This window comes from Taudactylus pleione, unplaced genomic scaffold, assembly GCF_031769625.1.
Source record: "Taudactylus pleione unplaced genomic scaffold, aTauple2 ptg000497l, whole genome shotgun sequence".
In the NCBI taxonomy this organism is placed as follows: Eukaryota; Metazoa; Chordata; class Amphibia; order Anura; family Myobatrachidae; genus Taudactylus; species Taudactylus pleione.
In genome coordinates, this window is record NW_028284899.1 from 1,665,702 (window position 1) to 1,690,700 (window position 24,999).

Consider the following 24,999-nt stretch of genomic DNA (forward strand, 5'->3'; position numbering starts at 1 on the left):
GGAAATTTTCCAGCAGTTGATCTGACGTTGGGGCGGGCCGCAGATAGATCTCATGGCCTCCAGGCACAACCATCAGTTGCCTCTCTACTGCTCCAAGACCCGGAATCCAGCGGCCGCAGGGGCAGACTCGTTGGCAGTTCCGTGGCCGTACAGCCTAGTGTACCTGTTTCCAACTTTTCCTCTCCTACCGCGAGTTCTCAAGGACATTAAGCACAAGTCCAGGACAGGCATCCTGGTGGCTATAGAAGACTGGCCCCGTTGTGCTTGGTACTCTGATCTGCTACTTCTTATTGCAGACGATCCATGGCTGCTTCCTCAACGATTGGATCTTCTTCAGCAGAGTCCTTTTTGCCGAAGGTGGTGCCGGCTTTCCATATAAATCTACCAATTGTGGTCCCTGTTTTGTTGGATTCATCTGGAGTGTCCCACTCCCTGGATTCCACATCTGTTACAGCGGGTTTGCGCAAGTCTCATGCCTTCTCTGTCCTCTATGATGCGGCTTCGTGGGGGTGGCCTGCGTCTAAGCTGATGTTGGCCAGATGGATAAGGTTGGTCATTCGTCTGGCTTGCATTGCTAATGTCCGGCATCCGTCTGTGTCCATCTCAGCGCATTCTTTGCGCTCTGTGGGTACTTCTTGGGCTGTGCGCAGAGGTGGTTCTGCGTCTCAGCTTTGCTGTGGTGCACCGTGGACATCTGTACACACTTTTATTACTTTTACAGGTTTGATACCTTCTGCGGCTTCTGGTTGAAGTTTTGGCCGAAGAGTGTTGCAGGTTTCTCAGCACTCACCCATCTGGGAGGGAGGCTTTGGGATGTCCCCATTGCCTTGAGCTCCAGTGTCTGGTGGTTGAAGGAAAAAACAGGATTTTGGTACTTACCGGTAAATCCATTTCTCCGATTCCACAGGGGACAATGTACGCCTGCCCAGCGCTGCTTACCTGTCTTAATATTTTCCATTCTTCTATTTCTGTTCTAGTTATGTTGCGGTTATATCTGCAGAGACTATGTAATGGTTAGCATTACTGCCTCACAGCACTGAGGTTGTGGGTTCAGTTCCCACTAAGGCTTTAAATGTGTGGAGTTTGTATATTCTCCCTGTGCTTGCGTGGGTTTCCTCCGGGTACTCCAGTTTCCTCCCACACTCCAAAAATATACTTGTAGGTTAATTTACTCCCAACAATAAATTAACCGTAGTGTGTAAGTATGTGTGTGAATGGACAAATATTCTCTGTAAAAGCGCTGCGGAATATGTGTGCGCTAAATAAATAACTGGTAATTATATAGTTGTTATTTGTGTCAGTCTTGTTCCGTTCTGTGCAGTTCTCCTCCTTTTCTTCCTGTCTGTTCTCAGTCTCCTCTCGGGCTCAGTTTCCTTAACTGGGACTGATGGGGCATAGAGGGGGAGGAGCCTGTCACACTTTTAAATTATTGAAAGTGCCAGGCTCTACTCTACCACCGTCTATACCCCAGTGTCTTGAGCTCCTGTGTCCCCTGTGGAATCGGAGAAATGGATTCACCTGTAAGTACCAAAATCCTGTTGTTGTTTTTTTTTTGGGGGGGGGGGGGGTTACTATACAGTGCTTGTAAAGCAAAAATAAAATGACATGACGATAATAAAAGATGATGTGCCTGTCGGAATGTAAGCTTTAGCCATCCAGGTTTGCAAGTCCGTAAACTTCTAAACTAAAAAACAAGCAATGTTAATAATAACCTGAAACTATCCAGCCTGTCGCATGCCATTTTCAAGCTTGCTTATGCTGCGTACACACGGTACGATAAGCTGTCGGATTTTAACGATAACGATCCTATCGTACGGTCGTTAACGACCAACTACCGTTGTCTGTGCAAGCAGGCAGATCTGGTCGACATCGACCAGGTTAGCCTGCTTACGTTCGCGGGTCGTTAAGAGGTTACATGCAGGACGATCAAACAAGGATCGTATGAGCGTTATCTGATCGTTGCCATCGTACCGTGTGTACGCAGCATTAGTCCGCAGTATTGCCATATGTCGCTTAAGCCCCTGTATAACGATATTCTCACTTTCTATTCTGTTATTGTATCTTTATTTTTATTAGGTCAGTTTTAAGTAACAAAAAGCTGAAGTCCTTCCAGGCAGTGCAAGCAAAGCTCTCTAATCTCAAGCACAGGTAATTCCAGCTTCTACATTAAGGGCCTGATTCAGCAGCGTATGCAAATGCGATCACCTACGGATCGCTGTGCTAATATATGCTACTGCTTGCCAAAGCACAGCCGACTGCTGCATTCTCATATCTGTCCAGTATCTCCCCGCAGATAGAGAGCTCTCATGCTGCGTAAGCAATCTACGTGGCTAATTTATGAAGCGACATTCCAACGGACACAGGCGCTTACTGGTTTCCCGAACACCCCCAAACGCTGACAGCCTATCACTCACTTTCCGATGGATTCCTCTGTGCTTCCGCGCAGTTCGGCCTATACGAATGCGTGATGGCAAACAAAATCTGGATCTGCGTCCGTAATCGCAATTGCGTATGCTGCTGAATCAGGCTCTAAATCTTTATTTATAAATAGAACTGCAGACCGTTTAGGTATTTTTTCATATGATACGTAATGTTTTCTCTCACTATATCATGGAGCACAGAACCTTCTCTAGGACTTTTAAAAGTATCCGTTTGATCCTCCTTCTTATATATCCCAATATATAACTATATGTATCTTTTTTTGCATTATTGCTGCTTCAGCAGCTGATCTTTATTAAAATATAGATTAATTTTTAATTGTTATTACTGTATGATTCCGCGGCTTCGGTTTGGGTCTCGGTTGACCTCACTGGGCTACTTTTACAGCCAGAGTGATCTGAAGAGGCGTCACTTGTGGTTGCAGTTGTTGGGGCCCATCCCTCTTACCACCTTCACTGAAGCATCAGTGAATGGTCTGATGCGTACAAGTATATTTGGTAAGTGGATCAGCTGGCCTCTTGCCAACTCCACAGTACGAGCCGGTTGGGACTCCTCTATAGAGAGTATGCTGGGACATTGCAAGTCTCAGACACATCAGCGTTCCATCTCCATCTGGTTCCCGGATGAGTCTGATTGAGAGTAGGAGGTAAGGTAGATGAGGAGTCGGACGTTGAGGACTCCTTGTGTTCCGATAAGTATTCTACTAGCATGGGGTGGATTACTTTAATGTGACAGTTTCAGTAAGCACTACACGTCCACCATGCAAACCGTCCTTTTGCGAAAATGGTTGTGGTCTGCCATGTTTATCCCTTATTTTCCTGTATCTGGCAGAGTGCTTTCTATAGGCTCTAAATAAAGAGCACAATTACCGCTTTCCAAATTAGCATAGTCTGAAAAATAATATTAAATGGCAGAATGCTTTATATATTGTCAACAGACATGAGAACCATATAATGGGATCCGTTAGCAAGTGTGCGCAAAATTTTCATTGAAAAAGCCGCTTTTCCCACCCTGAATCCATAGCTTTTAAGGATATGATACATATACAGTAGATATGAAGACCATGTTTAAGTGTCTTTATGCCATGACCGGTGCTTTCTTAGCTTAGGGTTTGGGAAAAATGGTTGGAGCAACTCTTGGAAGGTTTGCATTTAGGGATGCTTAGTTCTGAACTTCTGGCCTTTGTTGGACATATCCAAGAGGAATCTTGAGTGTACATGAAATACCTCTCTGGACTGATTGCTGCCAGAATCTCTGCTTCAGTGACTTCAGCTCACCCAAAGTCTTTGGCTCAAGGCATGAGAGGAGATCGCAGTGTCAAATACTTCTTGTCATTTACTTCTTCAGCCCAAAGCTGGATTATCATTAGTTAAATCATATGACCTAAACCATATCGCTCTTGAGTTTGGGCCTTCCTGTTAACAGTAAAGAGAGTCTGGTATCAAGAGGTCTGTTCTCTGTTCCTCATGGAAGGTATCGTACAGGGAAACAAGTTTGGTCCATAAACAGATAACCAAGCCCTCAGGAACAGATGACCAAGCCCTCAGATCAACAGTGGACATAACTGCTATTATGCACTTGTTGATATTTCTAGTGCCGGTAGAACAGAGGAGAATAGGCTCCAATTCAAATATGGTTTGGTTCAAAAATCAAACTTATCCTTTCGGCACATTTTGAATCTCAAGGTCCTCATAATGTTCGACTGGACAGGTTCAAGTTGGAATCGTTTGTATCTGTTATCAATGGCATGGATTGGTAAGCGTTCACGGTCCCCAATCTATGACAAGGATGCTTATCTGCATTTTCCAATCTTGGGAGGTCAGTGTAGCATTTTCAGATGTTCAGTTTTGTCCCATAATTCATGCATTCCCTTTTGGCCTGACAACTGCTACTCAGGTGTTCTCCGATATTATAGTTGTCGTGGCCATGCTTCTTTTGTTCGCTGGAATTCCCTACCTGGATGAACTTGATGTCAAGCACGTTTCTGATAGAATTCCTAGTTCTGGAGTCCCACATTTGAATTGTGGGACAAGATTAGCAAAGATCTAGTTTCTTCCTGGGGCAGATGGATTCACCATTCCATTCATTTGTCTGTGGGGAATGCAGTTAAAATAATACATTGTTGTATTATTATAATATATTAAGGCCCCCATTTATCATCGACGCATTACCCCTTTACCGCTCGCTAAAGGGGTTACACCACCCTTTCTGGATTTAGCATAAATATTAGATTACCGCTGTTTGTCAAGCGTCACTCTCACAGTCTTTTAGATGGCGAGACCGATGCGGCCCCAATTGCCGGCAATGGAGACTCGGCGGTGCCTTTCCGGCTTCACCGAAGCCTTCCAGGCACTGCCGGGTCCCCCGTGTCATGCACACGCGCAGACAGACCATCGCACATGCACATAACACAGGAGCCCCATCGCTGGCAGCATTAGGCTACCAGCAGTCCAGCGGAGGACCACGATGAGGACTTATCAGGACCTCGCCGGAGGGGTAAGTATTGGTAAATACCAGTAAATTTTTCGTTTGTATCACAGTGATATTAAACGAAAAATTGCGCTGGTGTTTACCATCGTTGATAAATGGGGGCCTAATTTACTAATGCTGCTTAATAACTGACAGGATGGTGCTACATTATTCAAATACATTTTTTCTAATATTGTATATTCACATTTTTAACAGTCAAATAAAACATTCAAAAGGATATACCGCAAATCCAAAAATACATATATCAAATCCAATATAGTGCACTTTCACAATGTCATCAGGAGAATATCCATATAGACGACAGATATGAAATGTCTCAGGAACAAATGAGAATCTGTACAAACTGTCAACGTAAAGGAAGAGTGTGTATATTTGCAATATGAAAGCATGTAGGACACGGCTCGGGTGGCCATGGGTAATAAGGGCAACAGATCAGGTGGGGGGGGGGGGGACTCACTTTCCAGGGCATATGAAGGCAGTTGCTATCAGGACCAGATTTTTCAAATCTTCCGTCATATACAAAACGTTCATGTCCGATTGCGGCACTGGCTATAACCTAATCCACTCAAAAGTACAGAGCAAGCTTTGGATAACCTACATAAATAATTTACATAGAGTTGAAGTGTAGAGTTAAGGAAAGTCGCCTGTACCAACGGAATCGGTATGAAACACCGCCGGCCGGTTCGATTCCCGGCAGCGGCAGGCCGACATCAGCAGAGATCCCGCCAGCGGAAGCCTGACAACGCTGGAAATCCCGATCGTGGATAGGTGAGTATCTACTAACCTAACCCCCCTAACCCTCCTTAGGGGTGCCTAACCCTAACCACCCCCCTTCCCCGCTGCCTAAACCTAAGTCCTCCGGGGGGGTGCCTAACCCTAAGTCCCCCCCGGGGGTGCCTAACCCTAACCCTCCCTCTCCCTAGCCTAACCCTCCCCTCCCCCCCCCCCCCCCCGCGCGGCTGTCCGCTCGCGGCGCCCGGCATCGCTACGATCGGGATGCCGGTCTACCGGCGTCGGGGCAATGCCGGGCGTCTACATCTAGACGCCCTGCATTTCACCCTTGCCGGGATATGACAGCCGGGAAGCTGGCTGCCGGTATTTAGTGCTTACCGTACCAACACATGCCTCAGGAAGCAATCCACCCTCAGCAATGATTTACTTGTTTGGAAGACATTTGTTCCTAGTAAATGACTCTTGTTATAGCGTTATTGAAAACATTTCAAGCTAATAGCTGGCAGTTTTAAAAATGTTGTTGTTGCTTACCTGAAGTGTATTATTCCCTATTGAGTAAAGCATGTGTACTGCCATGTATGGATGATACTGCGAGTTGCTTGTGACAAACAAGCAAACATTCCGCAATGTATCACACCATATCACCGCGGAGTGTCTGTGCTTTGGAACCTGTGACAGATTGTATCACCTGCACATAATATACATTTGTGAACGCAAGATAAACTGTGATGCTATGCTTTCCTGGACATTTCTAAGATAATAAGCCTTGTCAAAGTAATTATATGTGTAAAGTTAGGAACTTGTCTGTACGCATTTGTATATACGCTGTTCTTCCCCCTTCGTATGGCGGTACGGAACCCTTGTGGTGCCTTATACATAAAATATAATACTAAATAGTAAAAAAAAACCTGGGTATAATCTTCTTTTTAAGTGTTACCAGAATTTTGTTTATTATGTTGATTTTTTTTTTTTTTTAGGCTTCTACAGCACTGTAAGAAAATAAAAGTCCCTGTAAGCAAGCTGGGGAATGTGAAAAGCCTCGGGAAAGAGTTGGCAGAAGAACAGCGTAAGATGGAAATAAACCAAGACACCTTGGAGTCTTTGACTGTGCGTAGGATATATGTTTTCTACATAGAAACCCCTGATCAGTCAGAAGTAGTTTACACCACAATGACCAGATCCGTATTCACATAGCAGAGTTTGTGACTTTTTTTCGGCGACATTGTTGATTAAATAGATGTTATTTTACGATCTATATTCTGTTTTAAGGAAACCTAGGATAAAAAAAGAAAGCAAATGAAACCCTTTTTATACAGTCTTTTTCATGGCCGGTATGGCTTCGATTTCTTTCCATTGTATAATAAATACATTTATTTTAAGCCATTACAAAGGAAAAAGACCGGCACAAAATGTCCATGATAACGCAAGTAATTATAGACCAAGTATGTACCGATGTGTACTGTGTGACCTTGCTTTTGCAGAGCTTCTCATCCAAAAATGCACTGATTGATTTTATGTGTGACCTGGGTCTGTATCTGTATACAAAGTGCTACGATTTTATACGCCAAGTTCCGTTGTGCATCGTATACAAACTCAGACGTACACAGTTACACATGTGTCGTATATCAAATTAATCAGTGCGATCTCCTGAAGCAGGTTGTCGCACCCTAAGACACATTTTTGGGTGAAAAAAGATGCTTGGCACAAGCCGAGTTGCAAGGGACATGGTGACTCACTAGCGTCGCAGGGTGTATGAGGTGTATCTGTGTGCTACAATGTAATGCACTACTCCCTAATATAAGCATGCTAAATATGTATACTTTATATATACCGTTCTCCAGGGCCGGACTGGCCATTGGGCAATTCTAAGGACCAGCTCGAGGAAGGGTGAAGGAAAAGACCTCCACCCAACGGTTCCGTAATCATTAAGATTTCACGGAGCCGGAAGGGGTGAAGGCATGTATGGGCTGGCAGCGGCTGTGCTGGGCCGAAAAGAGACAGGGGCGGGCCGCGAGGCCAGCCCCCGTGACTCGCGGCACGCCCCCCTTGCATTTTCCACGCCCCCTCTACACGGAAGTGCAGGTCGGACTGCCAGAGCTGATATACAGCCCCTTTCCGTCCCTGCCGTTCTCGGATCTAAGTACTAAGATCTTCATTTTAAAAGTTTTCTTTTTTACCCTCACACAATGCTCACACTGCTCATTACTTTTTTTTTGTAATTGTATATTTTGAATTTGTCCCCTTGCTCACCTTTGTCTTATCTAATGCCAATGGGAGACCAAGCAATGGAGTGGTATAAAGCTGGCATTCTAGCAGTACTGTATAGAAAGATCAGACCTTTGAGGGAGGAATATAAAAGTTAACTGTGAATGTGTACACAACTATCTGCAGCAAAAATGGTGTAAAAGTAACACATTTGTTTTGCTTAGCATGAAGTTAAAAAAGCTGTGGAGGCTGCGAACTCGATGGAAGAATCTACGGAGGCTTTAGAAGCAAAGCTCGAGCTTTTGAAACAGCGAGCGGATAATTCCCAGTCACCGGTGTGTATTGCTCACAGGCAAATGCCAAATAGAATGGCCTCACTGACGGAAGCATAATGAATAATATCACAGCATTCTTCCATGTCCCTGATACGCTTTGGACACCACCTGTCCCCTTCCTCAGTCATTGTCCGCAGATCCAGTTCTGCTGTCTTTAGGCATTTGGACATAATTTGACCACTGTAAGGAAAATTCTTGTATACTTTAAAAGTCATGCTTTGACTTGAATATTTTTGTAATGTTTTGTATAGGTCACACAGCTGTCTAAACATTTATATGGTTTCAAAGTACATGACCTCTTCATTTTACCATTTCTGATTTACAGGGTACAGTTAAAAATTTGGACTCCTTGCAGCTTCCAAAAGGCACCTTTAAGGCTCCAACAATGCAGGTATGTTTTTTTTTTTTCTACTTCAGGGTCCATAGGGGGTCCACAGGGTTGACCTTGGGGTATAGCTGGATCTGGATCCATGGGCACCACGCAGTTAAAGCTTTGCTGCTCCCAGGATGCACTTGGGTCCGTCCTCCTCTATACCCCGCCCCGGCCACAGGCACCTCAGTTTTAGTTGGTGCCCGGCCGGAGTCGGGTCACCCTGCGCAGTGGGGCTGCATAAGCAGCCCCTAAGCTTTATTCTTTATTTAAAAAAAAAAAAAAGATTTTATTTTATTTTTACTGTCTTCAGAGCGGCAGCATCAGACTGTCCATCTGGACGTCTATGCTGCCGCTCCAACAGCCCCGCTGGTGCTGCGACGCCGGTACTGATCCGGGGATCGCAGCGGGACCCCGGAGTCAGTGCTAGCGTGGCTCCGGGACCACCCAAGGACTGCTGCCGGACTGAAGGGGCCAGGTAAGCCGCGTGCAGCGCTGTCAGCGCTGCACGCGGGGATAATGCAGTCTTCATGCCGCCGGTCTCTGGGGACAGACCGGCGGCGTTAGTAGCGGCGGCGGCCTCCCCCTCTTCAGGCATACCCCGCGTGTCCGCTGGCCCCCGGGGTGTAAGTACCAGCGGGGAACCGGCTTCCCCGGGGGTTTAGTACTAGCAGGGGAGGCAGCCTTCCCTGCTTCAGCGCTCCTCCCCTCAGCCCAGCGCGCCTTCTCTCATGTGTGCTGGCGTCGCTGGGCTGTAATCTCCTGGCCACTCCTCCTCAGAGCTCTCCGGCGGCCATCTTCCTCAGGCAGCATCGCAGAGCTCCCAGGCAGGCTTCCAGTGGACCAGTCCCCCTGCGTACCTCTCCCCCTGCAAAGGACAGTGTTCGCAGCGCTATAGTCCTCCCAGACACTGAATCTGGGAGGTTGATTGTAGCGGAAGGTGCAGTGAGTATAACTTCTCTGCATGGTATGTGACTATTGCTAGTGCTGCTGTCTGTGCTTATTTTCTACTTACTGTCAGCTTTTTACCTATCCCTTTCCTTCTCCTACGGCCCGCAGGTGCGTGGGGGAGGGGTGTTCTTTCTGTGTACCTCACTTATATAAATCTACGTATTTGTGAGGTCCGTCACATACTGCGGTGTGCTCCTCAGTACCAGTTTGTGGGCTGTTTGGGTTGCATACTTGGGAGTGCGTGGGTGTTATACGCCTTTCCTCGTTTCGGTGAGACACTTTTTTTTGCAAAAAAGTTTGTGTCATGTCTGATGAGGGGAATGAGCGCTCCGAGGCTCCTGTGTTGTTTTCCTGCCGACGCTGTTCGACAGGGGTTGACGGGGCAGAATTGTCTGAGGATGGTCTGTGCGGGCGGTGCCAGTTGGTACCTGGACCGTCTAAACCCCCGGTGGCGCAGGATCCTCCATGGGCAATGTTTACGCAAGTGCTGGCGTCAATCGCGGACAGACTTGCGGTCCCGACTGCGGCCCCTTCTAGGGCGTTGCCCCAGCCTACCATGCCCCGTTCCCCGGGTGTGACTCGTCTGGTGCAGTCTCCTCCCGGGTCTCAGACTGTGGGTCCTTATGCGGGTTTGCCGGTATATGTGCAAACCCCCACCGTGCCGCAGCAGTCGATGGTACCTTTTCAGGGGTATCCTCAGGCAGTACCCCCGCCTTGGGTGGATGTCCTCTCCAGCTCTGTTCAGAGTCTGGCGGCTTCGTCGTTGGCTTTTCAGCATATGTTGCACAGTGATTTGCCCCCACGGGCGTCCAAGCGTTCCGTTACGGCTTCACCGGCGGCTCAGTTCATGGACACGGACGTGTCTTCGGATGACGGGGAGATCCATGAAGACTCTGACTCGGATGCCGGGGCCCAGGAGATGGAGGCTAAGTCTTCCATTAATGTGCCGGCATTGGTTAGGGAGGTGCGGGCCATCCTTCACATTGAGGAGGATGTGCCCGCCCCCAGGTCAAAATACCCTAATTTTAAAAAGGCCAAGGTAGCTTCGACGGTTTTTCCCCTGTCCGATCAATTGACGGATCATATGGCAGGGGCCTGGCAGTTGCCCAGCAAGAGGTTCCAACCGCAGAAGCGGTTGGCTTCGAACTATCCGTTTCCGGAGGCTCATTGCAGGAAGTGGGAAACTCCTCCAGCGGTGGATTCCCACGTTACCCGCTTAATTAAAAGCGCTACGCTGCCTTTGCCGTCGATCTCCTCCCTGAAGGATCCCACGGACAGGAAGGTGGAGACTTGTTTGAAGTCTATTTACTCTCTCTCGGGGGCGGTGGCCCGTCCGTCCATGGCCATCTCTTGGGTGGCTAAGGCCATCGAGAGCTGGGCCAATGCTTTGGAGGATACCTTTCCGGAAGATGCTCCGGAGATCCAGAGAGCGTTGATAGGTCAAATGAGGGATGCGGCTTCCTACATTGGGGAGGCATCGTTAGACGCAAGCCTGCTAACCTCTCGGGTGTCGGCTGCAGCTGTGTCGACGCGTCGGTCTTTGTGGCTGAGGTCTTGGAGAGCTGACGCTGACTCCAAAAAGGGACTGGAGGCCTTACCTTTTAATGGGGAGTTGCTTTTTGGTCCAGACTTGGACAAAATTGTGGACACTCTGGCTAAGTCTAAATCAGCCTTCCTCCCTTCGGCTTCTGCTCCTACCAAGGTACGGAGCTCTGCTTTTCGGTCCTTTCGGGTTCAGGGCAAGGCAAAAGGTCAGTCCTTCCCGAGGCAGTCGACGACCAAGGCCGCTTCTAAGCCCAAGAAGCAGCCATGGAGTGCCAGGCGCCCTTCTTCCAAGCAGGAAGATAAACCTTCTGCCTGATGGGACGGGCCTCCCTCTGGGGGACCCCAGAGTGGGAGGCCGACTTCTTCTATTTGCCCAGTGCTGGCACAATACCACCACGGATGCCTGGGTTCGAGAAGTGGTCTCCCAGGGGTACGCCCTGTCTTTTCGGCACAGACCGCCCCACCAGTTTTTCTGCACGAGTCCTTCTCAGGATACGACGAAGTCTTTACAGATTCAGGAAGCTATAGAGTCCTTGCTGACAGCAGGGGTCATTGTTCCCGTTCCTCCATTACAACGAGGGACGGGGTTCTATTCTTCTCTGTTTCTGGTGCGGAAACCCAATGGTTCTCATCGCCCTATCCTCAACTTGAAGTCTCTGAACAAATTCCTCAGAGTTCCCAAGTTCAGGATGGAAACATTACGTTCCATCATTCTGGCGATGGAACCGGGGGATTACATGGTGTCCCTGGATATCCAGGACGCCTACCTCCATGTTCCGATAGCACCTTCGCACCAGCGGTATCTGAGGTTCGCTATCCTTCAACACCATTACCAGTTCCGGGCGCTACCCTTTGGTCTCTCCACGGCACCGAGGGTGTTCACGAAGATTATGGCGGTCATGGCCGCACATCTTCGGAACCAGAATGTACGGCTACTACCGTATCTGGACGACCTCCTGTTGCTGGCGAGTTCCCCGGAGTTACTGCTTCATCATCTCCACTTGACGGTCGCTTGCCTGCAAGCGCACGGGTGGCTGATAAATTGGAAAAAGTCCTCCCTGATTCCATCTCAGCGGATGGTTCATTTGGGAGCCCTGCTGGATTCTCGGCAGCAAAGGATCTTCCTGACCCCGGAGAAGGTCTCCTCCCTGCAGCTGAGGATACGCAGTTGCCGCCTGTCGGTCCATTCGGCTATGAGGATTTTGGGCTCCATGGTGTCAACATTCGACATGGTGGAATTTGCCCAGTTCCATTCCCGGCCTCTACAGGGGCTGATTCTATCGGAATGGAACGGGTTACCTCACCGGATCCGCTCTCAGTTGCTGGTGTTGTCCCCGGAGGTTCAGCAGTCTTTGGCTTGGTGGCTTCAGAAAGCTCATCTGATCGAGGGGCGTCCCTTTTGGATCCCGGACTGGGTCCTGTTCACGACGGATGCCAGTCTTCGGGGTTGGGGGGCAGTGACCGGCTCGTTGTCACTTCAGGGTCGTTGGTCTGCGGAAGAAGCTCTTCTTCCCATCAACATTCTGGAACTGCGGGCGGTTTATCGGGCCCTGCAGTCGTCCGGTCCCGCTCTTTACGGACGGCCGGTTCAGGTGCAGTCCGACAACGCCACCACGGTGGCGTATATCAACCACCAAGGAGGAACTCGAAGTCGGGCAGCAATGTCGGAGGTGTCTCGCATCCTTGCTTGGGCGGAGTGTCACATTCCGGCGATCTCGGCAGTCTTCATTCCCGGAGTCCTCAATTGGGAGGCGGACTTCCTCAGCCGTCACGACGTGCATCCCGGGGAATGGTCGCTTCACCCAGAGGTGTTTCAGCTACTCGTGGACAGGTGGGGGCTGCCGGAGCTGGACTTGATGGCCTCCCGTCACAATCACAAATTGCCCGTTTACGGGTCAAGGACAAGAGACGCGCTGTCGGTGAAATGGACGTTTCACCTGGCGTATCTGTTTCCTCCGATATCCTTACTTCCTCGGGTTCTGCGGAAATTCAAGCAGGACGGCGGCACGCTCGTGCTGGTTGCTCCGGCGTGGCCCAGACGTCCTTGGTACTCCGATCTGAGGTGTCTCTCCATCGACGCTCCGTATCTTCTTCCTCAGCGTCGGGACCTGTTGTCTCAAGGGCCCTGCCTTTACCCGGATCTGGGTCGGCTGTCTTTGACGGCGTGGCTCTTGAGACAGCCGTCTTGAGGTCTAGGGGTTTCTCCAGTTCAGTCATTGGTACCATGCTTAGGGCACGCAAGCCTGCCTCCGCACGGATTTACCACAGGGTGTGGCGCACTTACTTTCAGTGGTGTGAATCCAGAAACTATGATCCTCAGGTGTTCCGGGTTTCCAGAATCTTGGAGTTCCTTCAATCAGGTTTGGACCTCGGCTTACGCCTGGCCTCTCTGAAGGTTCATGTGTCTGCATTGTCCGTGTGGTTTCAGCGACGGATTGCTACACTACCGGATGTTCACACCTTTTTCCAGGGTGTTCTCAGGATACAGCCTCCCTTCGTGCCTCCTGTGGCTCCTTGGGACTTGGCGGTGGTGCTACGGGTCTTGCAGGGTCATCTTTTTGAGCCTCTTGAGGCGGTGGACCTCAAGTGGCTGACGCTCAAGACCGTTTTTCTCCTAGCAATTGCTTCTGCCAGGAGGGTGTCAGAGTTGGGGGCGCTTTCCTGTCGCCCTCCTTTTCTGATTTTTCATCAGGACAGAGCGGTGCTCCGCACTCGTCCTGAGTTTTTGCCCAAAGTGGTATCGCAGTTCCACATTAATCAGGAACTTGTTGTGCCAGCTTTTCAGTCGCCTGATCTTTCAGCTGGTGAGGCTTCCTTAGATGTAGTCCGGGCACTTAGAATCTATGTGGATCGGACTGCTTCGGTTAGGAAGTCGGATTCTTTGTTTGTCCTCTTCGGTTTTCACAAGAGGGGTTGGCCTGCCAACAAGCAAACGTTAGCCCGTTGGCTTCGTTCCGTTATTTGTGAGGCTTATGCACAGGAGGGTTTACCTGTGCCAGCCTCTGTTAAGGCTCATTCCACTCGTTCTGTGGGTCCCTCTTGGGCTGCTAGACGTGGCGCCTCCGCTGTTCAGCTGTGTAAGGCGGCCACTTGGTCTTCAATTCAAACGTTTTTGAGGTTCTATGCGTTTGACACCTTCGCCTCTCAGGATGCATCCTTCGGGCGCCGGGTACTCCTTTCAGCACAGGAGCGTCTCCGCCCTTAGTTGAACTGCTTTGGGACATCCCCAAGGTCAACCCTGTGGACCCCCTATGGACCCTGAAGTAGAAAACAAGAGATATGGTAAGAACTTACCTTTGTTATCTCTGTTTCTACGAAGTCCATAGGGTCCACAGGGCGCCCGCCCTGACGCACCTGGCTTCAAATGGGCTGTGTGGCTGGTCACCGGTTTTCCGTCTCCCATTTCTGTGAGTATGGTTTCTTGTGTGTTCCAGTCTTCCTTCTCTCTGTTTAGTCTCCTCCTCCGGCCTTAGCTGCTTACCAACTGAGGTGCCTGCGGCCGGGGCGGGGTATAGAGGAGGACGGACCCAAGTGCATCCTGGGAGCAGCAAAGCTTTAATTGCGTGGTGCCCATGGATCCAGATCCAGCTATACCCCAAGGTCAACCCTGTGGACCCTATGGACTTCGTAGAAACAGAGATAACAAAGGTAAGTTCTTACCATATCTCTTGTTTTTCCTTTTATTTAAAATTTACTAGAGAACCGTTCTTAAACCACTTTGTTTTTTGTCTTAGTAAGCACGTCTGTCAGTGCCCACTATGCATACAATAGCATTTGATTTATAAAAAAAAACCAACTGTTAACCGACATTTGGTAAATTGCCTGCCCTTGACACCTGAATGGGCAATATTTGGTATAACACCTGCAGGTACTAGAATGGCACAAGGGATTCGGAAATTCTTAATAATTATATCAGCTGTAGCAAAAAAATTAATCCTTCAAGTGTGGATACAACCCACAGCTCCCACTCTTTCTCTATTCTTAGGAAAACTTTTTAATGTATTTGAATGGAATGGCTGGAAGCCTCGCTACAAAAAGAAAGCTTTACAGAGAGATTTTTTGAGACACGGGAAAGCTACACAGACACATTGTCGCAGTCACTCAAAGAACAGATTTGGAAATGTTTCAGAAATATGCTATGGTACGAAACACGAGTTTGTGAGCAAGACCCCCCCCCCCCCGATATCACTTAGCACTGTCTAGCTTATGGCTGGGAAGTGATAGTCGCGGGCCTGTGCTCACACCAGTTTATTCGTATTCTCTTTTGGATACACCATTGTGAAACATGTTAACTTATTTTATTTGCATACTGATCAATTGTTAATGATGTGTATTCTACTATACCCACAAATGAGTGTGCTTGTTCCAGTTTTTTTGTATACCTGTCATGCTTAAATATAGAAAAACTTGTTAAAAAAAAAAAAACAGGTCACGCATGAAAAAGAAAACACAAATGCATCCAAGGTTGACAGGGAAGCCAGTTATGAGGGTTTAGAGTCGCTTGTTCATTAAAGCTTACATTCTAAAGGGAGAGACCAATGCAGACACCATAGGAGCGAATGGCACTGTACCTGGCAGTATACCCACAATTGTTTTTCTTAATTAAAGGTTGGGAGAGTGTCTGTTCAGGCAGGGTATGGAGAGCGATAAGTGGATGGCAGCAAAGTAAAGTGTAGCAGAGCACGGAGGCGGTAGCTGGAGAGATAAAGTTGAGAGAGAGTTTCCTTTGTGTTTAAAATGCAGTAGAAAAAATGGCAACATAATGGAACGGGAAGCCGACGGACGGAATCCCGACTGTCTAGTCCCGGCAAGGGTTAAAAGACAGGCTACTAGAAATTTAATAAAGGTGCCTGTGACTAGCTGCTGATTTAAAATATTTTACTTCAATCAATATCATATAAAATATACAAAATATAAAATGCAGGTGGAAAGTTGTTTTAGATTACAATATGTACTAACAACAATTATGCCATATATACTTATTAAATTAGCATTAGTTCTTAGTCATTTAGTTTATAATGACTTTAGTGACATAGCACAATTAATTCAAACAGTTCATCTGTATATAGAAATGTGTTGTAGCAGCAATAGAGTTGTTCATTGAGCAGATTAATTTCAGAGAGTACAGTTCAGCAGTGTGTTAGTAAGCCAAAGAGTTAATAAGCCAGCAGTTAATGGAGACAAAGTTCATGCATGCATTTGGTGAATTCCTCTACCTAAATTGAGGGAGGATGTCTCCAGACAGTCCGTGCCTTGGCTATCTTAAATAGTGTGCAGATGTAGTGATCTCTTGGCACTCAGGAGCCAGGGCCTGCACTGTTCATGAGCTGTGTACCGGAGTATATATTGCTGATGCGACTCCCGACTGCTCACCTGGCCACTGGTGGCGCCGAGTCTCAGCGCAAAGGGACCTCCACTCCTGTGTCACGGCCCCTCCACAAGCCCTGGATAGGGGATGCGGGTGATGCAGGTATAATCCACCGCTACCTCGTGCTGCTAACCACCGGATGTTGGTGTGTAGACTTCCTGTTTCCGCATTCCACCTGCATGCCACTGACAAATGACCACCTGACACGTTTCTCCGCATACAAAACGGGGTTTCTTCAGAGGGATGGTCTTACAGCTATCAGAGCCTTCTTAAGTACCTCATATGGAGCCGCTGATTGGTTGAAATTTCTAACCTTTCTTCGGATCGTTATAATCTGCTTTGGCTCCGTTATGAGAACCAATATATCAATACTACACACATCACACACAAAGAAACATATTAAAAAATAAATAAAATTTACCAAAAATATATTAAATAATGTAAATGTGACACTGAGGTGTATACTATTACTATACCATTTTACGATATTTTGTAATCCCATTCATTCTACCTTCACATTATTTTAATAATGTGTATTCTGGATACTCATGTACCTTCTATTTCATAGACATTGTAATATCAGTATTTTATATCATTTTAATACAATCGATATAATAGTAATTTAAGTACAATAACTAGTTAGTGGCCAAATATCTACCTTTAGCTCAGACACAACAAGAAATCATTTATTCTATAGTTAATATTTATCATAACTTACAAAATAGAGAATATTATATACATAATCATTAATAAACAATACTCTATATTATTTTAATACCATCGGTATAATAGTGACTTGAGGTATAAAAAACTGATTAGTTGCCAAGTATCTACCTTTAACTCAGACACAGCGAGAAGTATTTAATCCTATAAAATAGAGACTATTATATACATAATCGTTAATAATCGATAGTAGAACAAAGGACATGAAAAAAACAATTGATAAGGAAAAGGGAAGTGTACCAACAAGCAAACAGTAGATTCTAATAATCAACAGGGGATAGAGGTAATCCTAAAGGTTATTTAAGTTTTATAGTTTCGTTCAGACCTAGGGGTTCAAGAGTCCGAAGTCTAAATATCCAATAAGCTTCTCTCCGACAAAGGAGATGAAACCTATCTCCCCCTCTTTCTGTTGCTTTGATCTGTTCTATACCTTTCACTTTTATATTTGAAACAGACCCTTTCTCACATTCCATTATGTGTTTGGAAAGATTACGATACATATTTCTTTTCATGACATTCCTACGATGCTCATGAAACCGGATATTTAGTGAGCGTATGGTACGCCCAACATATTGGCGGCCACAGCCACACTCTAAAAGATACACCACATACGGTAATTGGAATTGCAATTGAGAAAGCCATTTATCTGAAAAATTTCCCCTGTGGCAAATGAACTAAAATTAATGCTCCTCTTATCTGTATGTGTGCAAGTAATGCACTTATCCCTCCCACACTTGAAAAACCCTAATGGTCTATCTGGTAACCAGTTAACACTTTGCGTGTCCAACCTAGACTCTATCCCTAGCCCGCTAAGTTCCCACTTAGTAATGCCAGATTGCTGCTTCCTCTTATACATGCTTTTTTTTTTTAAATTGAGTAATTTTTATTGGATTTTTCAAGAAAAGAAATAGAGAACATCCACTACAGACAATAACAGTTATAACATAGTTCACTGCATACATATTGTTGTGTCAGATAGGGGAACAAACAGAGAAGTGTGGTACAAGTTTAAACACTGTGTCTATACCCCTTAATTATTACAATATATAAACAACATTCCAACTATATAGAGATGCCACATATGGTACAAATCAGAACTATTCGGTATAACTCAGTCCTTACATATAGGCGTTCTGGTAATAATACCCATTAGGACAACTATACCACAAAACTATTAGACTATTCCTATAGTGGTCAAAACCCCCTTATAACAAAACTATAAAAAAAAATATACTATAAAATTAAGAGAGAGAAGAGGAGCTCCTCTTATGCCTGCTCTGTATCATATAACCATAAGACAGCGGTTAGACATTACACATCCAAGATAGCCCATCTGGACCCATTCCATCTACACCAGATGCGGTCGAATTTATACTCTGCCCGTCGAGATAAGTAGAGGTATTTCTCTTGCCTAACAGTGGTGCGGACCAACGCGAGCCATGCACAGAAGTCCGGACCCTGAGAGGCCAGCCAGGTTGAGCAATACTAACCTTAGCCAGGGTACACATATTGATGACATACTGCCTATCATACCTATCGAGAATGGTATCCTCCTGGATACCCAAACAACATACCCTCGGAGTGAGAAAAGGGACCTGAATCCCAGTAGTGGAAAGAACCTGTATAACCTTACTCCAGAATGTCTGAACCATGGGGCATTCCCAGAGTAAGTGCCAAAAAGTACCGACAGCCATCCGACATTTCGGACAAAGATTGGAGGTGAGGCCCCCAAATTTTATCAGCCTAACTGGGGTCAAATAAACTCCTATGTAAGATATATAACTGGATTTGCTGAAATCTTACTGAGGCAGTGGAGGTACGGGGAATTCTCAGTGCCATATCCCATTCACTATCATCCATTAAGCCCACATCAGCCTCGCATTTTACTTTAAGATCGGGTAACCTGGATTCGTGGTAGAAGGACGAAAGATATGAGTAAATAAACGACAGCGACCTACGGGGACTCAATGAAATAAGTACTGTTTTAATGGAAAATTACTGAATGTCAGGGGAGTTAGTCCTAAACTGGACATCGAGGGCGTGCCTCAGTTGCAGAAATCTGTAGAAATATGCTCTAGGTAAGGAAAACTCCTCCTGCAATTGAGTAAAGGATTTGAGTCCAGAACCTACATATAACTGATGAAGGGAGACAATACCCTTGGAGCCCCACACTTGTCTAACCTGAAGAGATTTCAGTTCAGACAATGCCCTAGAGTTCCATAAGGGTGTGTCAGGATCCAGACTACAAGATAGCGTGATATTGAGGGTTGCACGCCAAATCTTAACAGACTGTATTAATATTTGGGGAAGGGAGCCATCAACCCTGTCACACAACAAGGTCTGTAGGGTCGTGTGTCCAGGGGAAGCCTGAGATACCAGCAGTGAGTGTAGGGCAGTGGGAGAGCTGTCCTGAAGCCAATCTCTCACGTAAGTTAGTTGTGCTGCGTAGTAGTACAGTTGAAAATTAGGGAGTGCTAACCCTCCAGTGGATTTAGGTCTTGTCAATATTTTTAGCCTAATGTGGGGCCGTCTATTCACCCATATCAGGGAAGATAACATACTGTCTAGTTTTCGGAATACTGAGGCAGGGATAAACACTGGGGATTGCTGGAGTATATATAATATTTCAGGTTGTATAATCATTTTGATTAGGTTGATCCTGCCTGTAACCGTGAGGGGCAATTTACCCCAAGTTTTGATTTTGGCTTTTAGGTTAACAAACAAGGGTTCTAGATTTAGCTTTATATAATCATGTGGGGAGTTTGTAATGCAAATGCCCAAATATTTAAACTGGGATACCCAACGCAGAGGGAGAGGTATGGGAGACGGTAAAGAGGGTTGTCCTCTAAGAGGGAGGATAAAGGATTTATTCCAATTAATTTTTAACCCAGAGTAGACGCCAAATAGGTCAATAACCTGAAGAGCTGCAGGCATAGCCTCTATATAATTAGTCAAAAATAAGTCATCGGTGTATAAAGCCACAGTATCTATTCTGGTGCTTAACTGAAGGCCTACAATGTTAGGGTGTGACCGTAAAACACAGGCAAGTGGCTCAATTGCCAACGCAAATAGGGCCGGGGACAGCGGACAACCCTGCCTCGTACCTCTTTCCAACATGAAGGGCGAGGAAATAAAACCATTGACAGAGATCCTAGCAACAGGCCTATAATATAACAGCTGAACCCACCGTAAGTAAACTGGGCCAAAACCCATACATTTCATGACCTCCCACAGGAACGGCCATTCCACCGAATTATAAGTCTTAGCTGCATCCAAAGACACAATGACTGAGGAGGACTTGTCCCCTTGAGAGGCCTGAACATGAGTAAACACACACCTCACATTGATAGAAGTAGACTTGCCCGGCATAAAGCCGGTCTGGTCTGAGTGGACCACAGAGGTGTTAACTTTATTTAATCTTAAAGACAGAATTTTGGCCAGGATTTTTACATCTGTTGGTATTAAAGAAATAGGACAGTACGAGTCCGGGAGCCTGAGGTCCTTGTCTGGCTTTAACAATACAATAATTAGTGCTTCTGACATAGATGGTGGGAGGGATTTCAATTCAAACAGGTCGTTATATAGCTCTAATAATTTAGGGGCAAACACCTTGGCGTGCTTTTTATAGACCTCTACTGGTGCTTTACCCCCAAGAAAATAATTAATGGCCCCCTCCACCTCCTCTGCAGTCAGTGGAGCATCAAGAGAGGTTTTAGCCTCCGGCGAAAGTCTTTGCAGCCCAGTTGATGTAATATATGTATGTAGATCTTCCCCACTACATGTCAAATGAGACCTATAGACGTCCTTGTAGAATGCTAGGAAGACAACAGCTATACCAGAGACAGATGTAGCCACCCCACCATCCCCACCCACAACCTCTGAAATGGTATTAACCGGTCGATCAGACTGTACCAATCTTGCTAGATAGCTACCTAGTTTATCAGCATATACATAATGGGAGTTGGCACGGAATTGGAGTTGACGATTAGTTCTGTCTAATAAGTGGGCAGACCATGCCTCCTGAGCAGCCAGCCAGTTGATACGAGAAGCATCAAGCCCACCCTGTAGAAATTGTATTTCAGAGCTTCTACAAGCGCATTCCAGCTCAACCTCCCTGTCTCTAATATTTTTTAATTTCGGCAACTCTTTTCAGCAAGTTCCCTCTCATGAAGGCCTTGAAGGAATCCCATATCATGTCAGATCTAGCAGACCCAATATTATCTCCAAAGTATCCCATCCAAAGTGCCTCGAGCTCAGACCCTACCCCCATCTGCGTCAACCAGGAGGGATGCAGCTTCCAAAATTTCTGTCCCCTCGACCCACCTAAATCTAGTCCCAATACCAATAGAGAGTGGTTTGAGTCCCCTCTGGTCTTGTACTCAATTTTAACTATCATAGAGACTAGGCCGGGTGAGACCAGTGCCATATCAATCCTTGAAAAGGAGTTGTATGAGGAGGAGAAACATGAGACTTGGCATACTTCAGGATGCTTTTTACGCCACGCATCAATCCAACCCAAGCTGTCAATAAACCACGCGAAGCTGGTATTAGTCAAACTCTGATTATCAGGTGTCTGCCGCCACCTATCCAGATAACCATTCATAACATTGTTACAGTCCCCCAGGCATATAACATGTGTGTTAGGGGAGTCAGCAATAAACCCAGTAGCTAGTTTTAGTACATCATAGCTAAATGGAGGAGGGATATAAACTGCCAGCATATATATCAGTTTGGACTTTATTCAGTATAAAGGGCACATTTTTATTTATAAGTACAGACACCCCCATAGAGGATGTGGTGTACGAGGCATGGTATGCCCATCCTACCCAAGGACGTTTTAAGGAGAGAACTGTGCCTGTCAGAAACCCACTTGGTGGGCAGCAAACCATATCCGGACAGTATTGTTTAAGGAGTCTAAAAATTAATGACCGCTTAATCTTATCTTATCAGCTCCACGTACATTCCATGGCAATAAATTCAGCATTATCGTAGATAATAAGCATATTTATCAAAAATATGAACAGACCTAGAGTGGGCCCTCTAACAAAAGTATCATGGACACATTTTGAGCAGTACAGCGCAGACAAAAGTAAAAATAAAAAATATTGTAAATAACATAACCATACAAAACCCCTTGAACCACCCACCTCCCTATATCTTCTTATACATACTTGGTGTGAGTTTGAGTTTTAAATTGTCCGATTTCCTATAGACTATCTTTACTTTATCTCCCAAAATCAGACCCAATAATGATTCTGCCTGTAAAAACGGTGTATTTTTTGTATGACTTTCTTGATAGCTGCAGCATATGTGTTGAATTGAGTCACAAATGAACATCCCCCTCTTGATGTATCTATTGATGCATCTTTAGATTTGTTATGTCTATCGTATTCCAACAATTCCATTCTCTTTCATTTCTGTATCTTGTAATGCTTTGTGTAAGACATGAGTAGGATATCCTTGTTCAAGGAATGCTGAATATAGTTTAGTGACCTGTTTGTTAAAACTGTCCACATCAGAACAGTTTCTTTTGATCCGATAAAACTGACTTTTTGGAATATTATCCCTCCAGCTTTTAAGATGACTACTCGTATAGTTCAAAAAGCCATTTGTATCTTTCTTAAAGAAGGTCTCTGTGTGTATGTTGTCCACTGTGGCACGGAGTGAGATATTAAAAAAATGTATGCATGTTGTGCTGATAGTGCTCGTGAATTTTAAACCATATGTGTTAAGTGAATCAATAAACATGTTAATAGAAGAAGTGACTTAACTTTTCAATGCTAGCTGTCTTTTGATCAGTGGTTCTTTTCTCTACAGGAAAATGTTCAGAAGTTGAATAACTCCCAGTTACTTTTAGGAGAACTCTCCCAGGTTGAATCGAGTCCAGTGTATAAAGACATGTTGGCGCTAATTGAGAAATCCTATGCTGAAGTTGATTCCTTGTGACTGAACGGTATATTAGGATCCATGTTTGCTGAAATCTGTTGTTTTGTCCTTGTACTACAGTATATTTATAGAAATAAATGTTTTATATAAGGTTGGTAATGGGCCTTTTTGTCTGTTTTCGCATCTTGATTCATTTGTCCAATTTGCAGATGTTTCCTGTCTACATTCTGTTTAAATAGTCTCCACATTAAAAATTGAAAATGGAGAGGCTTCATTCCCTGTACGAAAATGGCTGCTGTGCATGCGCATCACAGTCTTGCCCCTAAGTAGAGTGACATGGTGGGAGACGGGGCGTCTTCTGCTTGGCTCCTAACAAGAGACCTTATTGTTACCTGCTAATACGCTGGTACAATATCCTGCACCGCTACCCACAAGCATCATACACTCACCGATTGGTGAGCTGTGTGAAACCACACTCCTCAACAAGCTCCACTACATCACCAGTGTGCAGTGGCGTATCTTCCTATTGGCCAGGATGGCACTCGCAGGGGCGCAGACCCAGGGGGGGGGCCTGTGCCACCCGCGGCCAGTTCTATCCCTTTGTGGGCACACAGGTTCCCCGCGGCCTGTCCCACTGATCTTGGCTGCCCGGCACTTAGTATACACATGTCACAATCACTACAGAGTGACAGACTGGATCTGGCAGCACTGGGCAGCCCTGGCTTGCTTTGATAGAGGAGAGGACACATGCCTAATGGCAGCATCAAGATGCCCTTCACAGCATGGGTCAGGGAGTGGTCAGGGCACATGCTGCACTGCTGACTCCGGCGGGCGGAACCTGCGAGGGTGAGGACTAAGCAGGCAGGAGGAGTGTACAGCAGCGTGAGGACTCGGGACGGGAAAGTTGGACTCTGTCTGTGAATGGGGCTGGATGGTGATCAGGAAGATGATGGGGCTGGCTGAGGAACGTGATGGGGGGCTGAGGAAGGTGATGTGGCTGAGGGCTGAGGAAGGTGATGTGGCTGAGGCCTGAGGAAGGTGATGTGGCTGAGGCCTGAGGAAGGAGATGTGGCTGAGGCTTGAGGAAGGTGATGTTCTCTGAGGCCTGAGGAAGGTGATGTGGCTGAGGCCTGAGGAAGGTGATGTGGCTGAGGGCTGAGGAAGGTGATGTTCTCTGAGGCCTGAGGAAGGTGATGTTCTCTGAGGCCTGAGGAAGGTGAAGTGGCTGAGGCCTGAGGAAGGTGATGTGGCTGAGGCCTGAGGAAGGTGATGGGGTGAATAGTCAAAAAGCAGTCTTTTTTTTTTTTTTTTTTTCAATATGGCTTAACACACAATTGCAGCAGACTGTAGGCCGATTCCTTTCTACGGTTAAATCACAGCTGCTCCAGTACACATCACTGAATGCCTGCACTTTCTCCATAACGCCCTCTTGCAGCCCAGAATTCACACGTATCAACCTCTCCACATACATTCTAGTGTAAAATGGCAGCTGCACAAATACACATTTATTGCCATCACCCTCTCCACTCTCTGTAACCCATTTTTAAGCACACGAGTATACACCTATTTATCCACCTTATATACGATCCAAAATATGAGGTATTCCACATCTGAAATTTAAGGGAAATTATGTTTAACTTTGTTTTCAGATAGTCTGTTCACGCTGGTTCCCCAAAATTCACTTCTGTCGGATTCTTCTGCATTCGAACCATTCATCTATTTATTTAATAACATTTATTGGGTTGCGGTCAGAATGCCGACCTCTGAGATTCTAGCGGTCAGAATGCAGACGCCGGAATCCTGACACGTGTCAGAATACCGTCGCTAGCATCCTGAAGGTAAGCACTGAGGATAGGTTAAGGGGTTATGCAATAAGGGAAGGGTTAGGCTGTGGGTGGGAGGTTTAGGCACCGGAGAGGGAGGGTTAGAGGCTAGGGTAAGGGGTTAGGTTAGGC

The 24,999-nt window shown here is 46.2% G+C and overlaps 1 protein-coding gene across 3 annotated transcripts in view; it reads left to right on the forward strand.

Annotated features, from left to right (window-relative positions):
* The window catches only part of CENPQ (centromere protein Q), a 43,317-nt gene extending 20,119 nt beyond the window's left edge, over positions 1-23,198 (forward strand). For 2 of the 3 annotated variants that reach the window (XM_088449851.1, XM_088449852.1), the window contains exons 5-9: positions 2,077-2,148; positions 6,639-6,768; positions 8,091-8,201; positions 8,527-8,592; positions 22,976-23,198. In XM_088449851.1, the coding sequence (XP_088305977.1) occupies positions 2,077-2,148; positions 6,639-6,768; positions 8,091-8,201; positions 8,527-8,592; positions 22,976-23,104 (508 nt within the window). In that variant the 3' untranslated portion in view covers positions 23,105-23,198. Of the gene's footprint in view, positions 1-2,076; positions 2,149-6,638; positions 6,769-8,090; positions 8,202-8,526; positions 8,593-15,052; positions 15,209-22,975 lie in introns of all 3 variants that reach the window. The other variant, XR_015870015.1, reaches the window with a different exon arrangement.
* Positions 23,199-24,999: the final 1,801 nt, after the last annotated feature.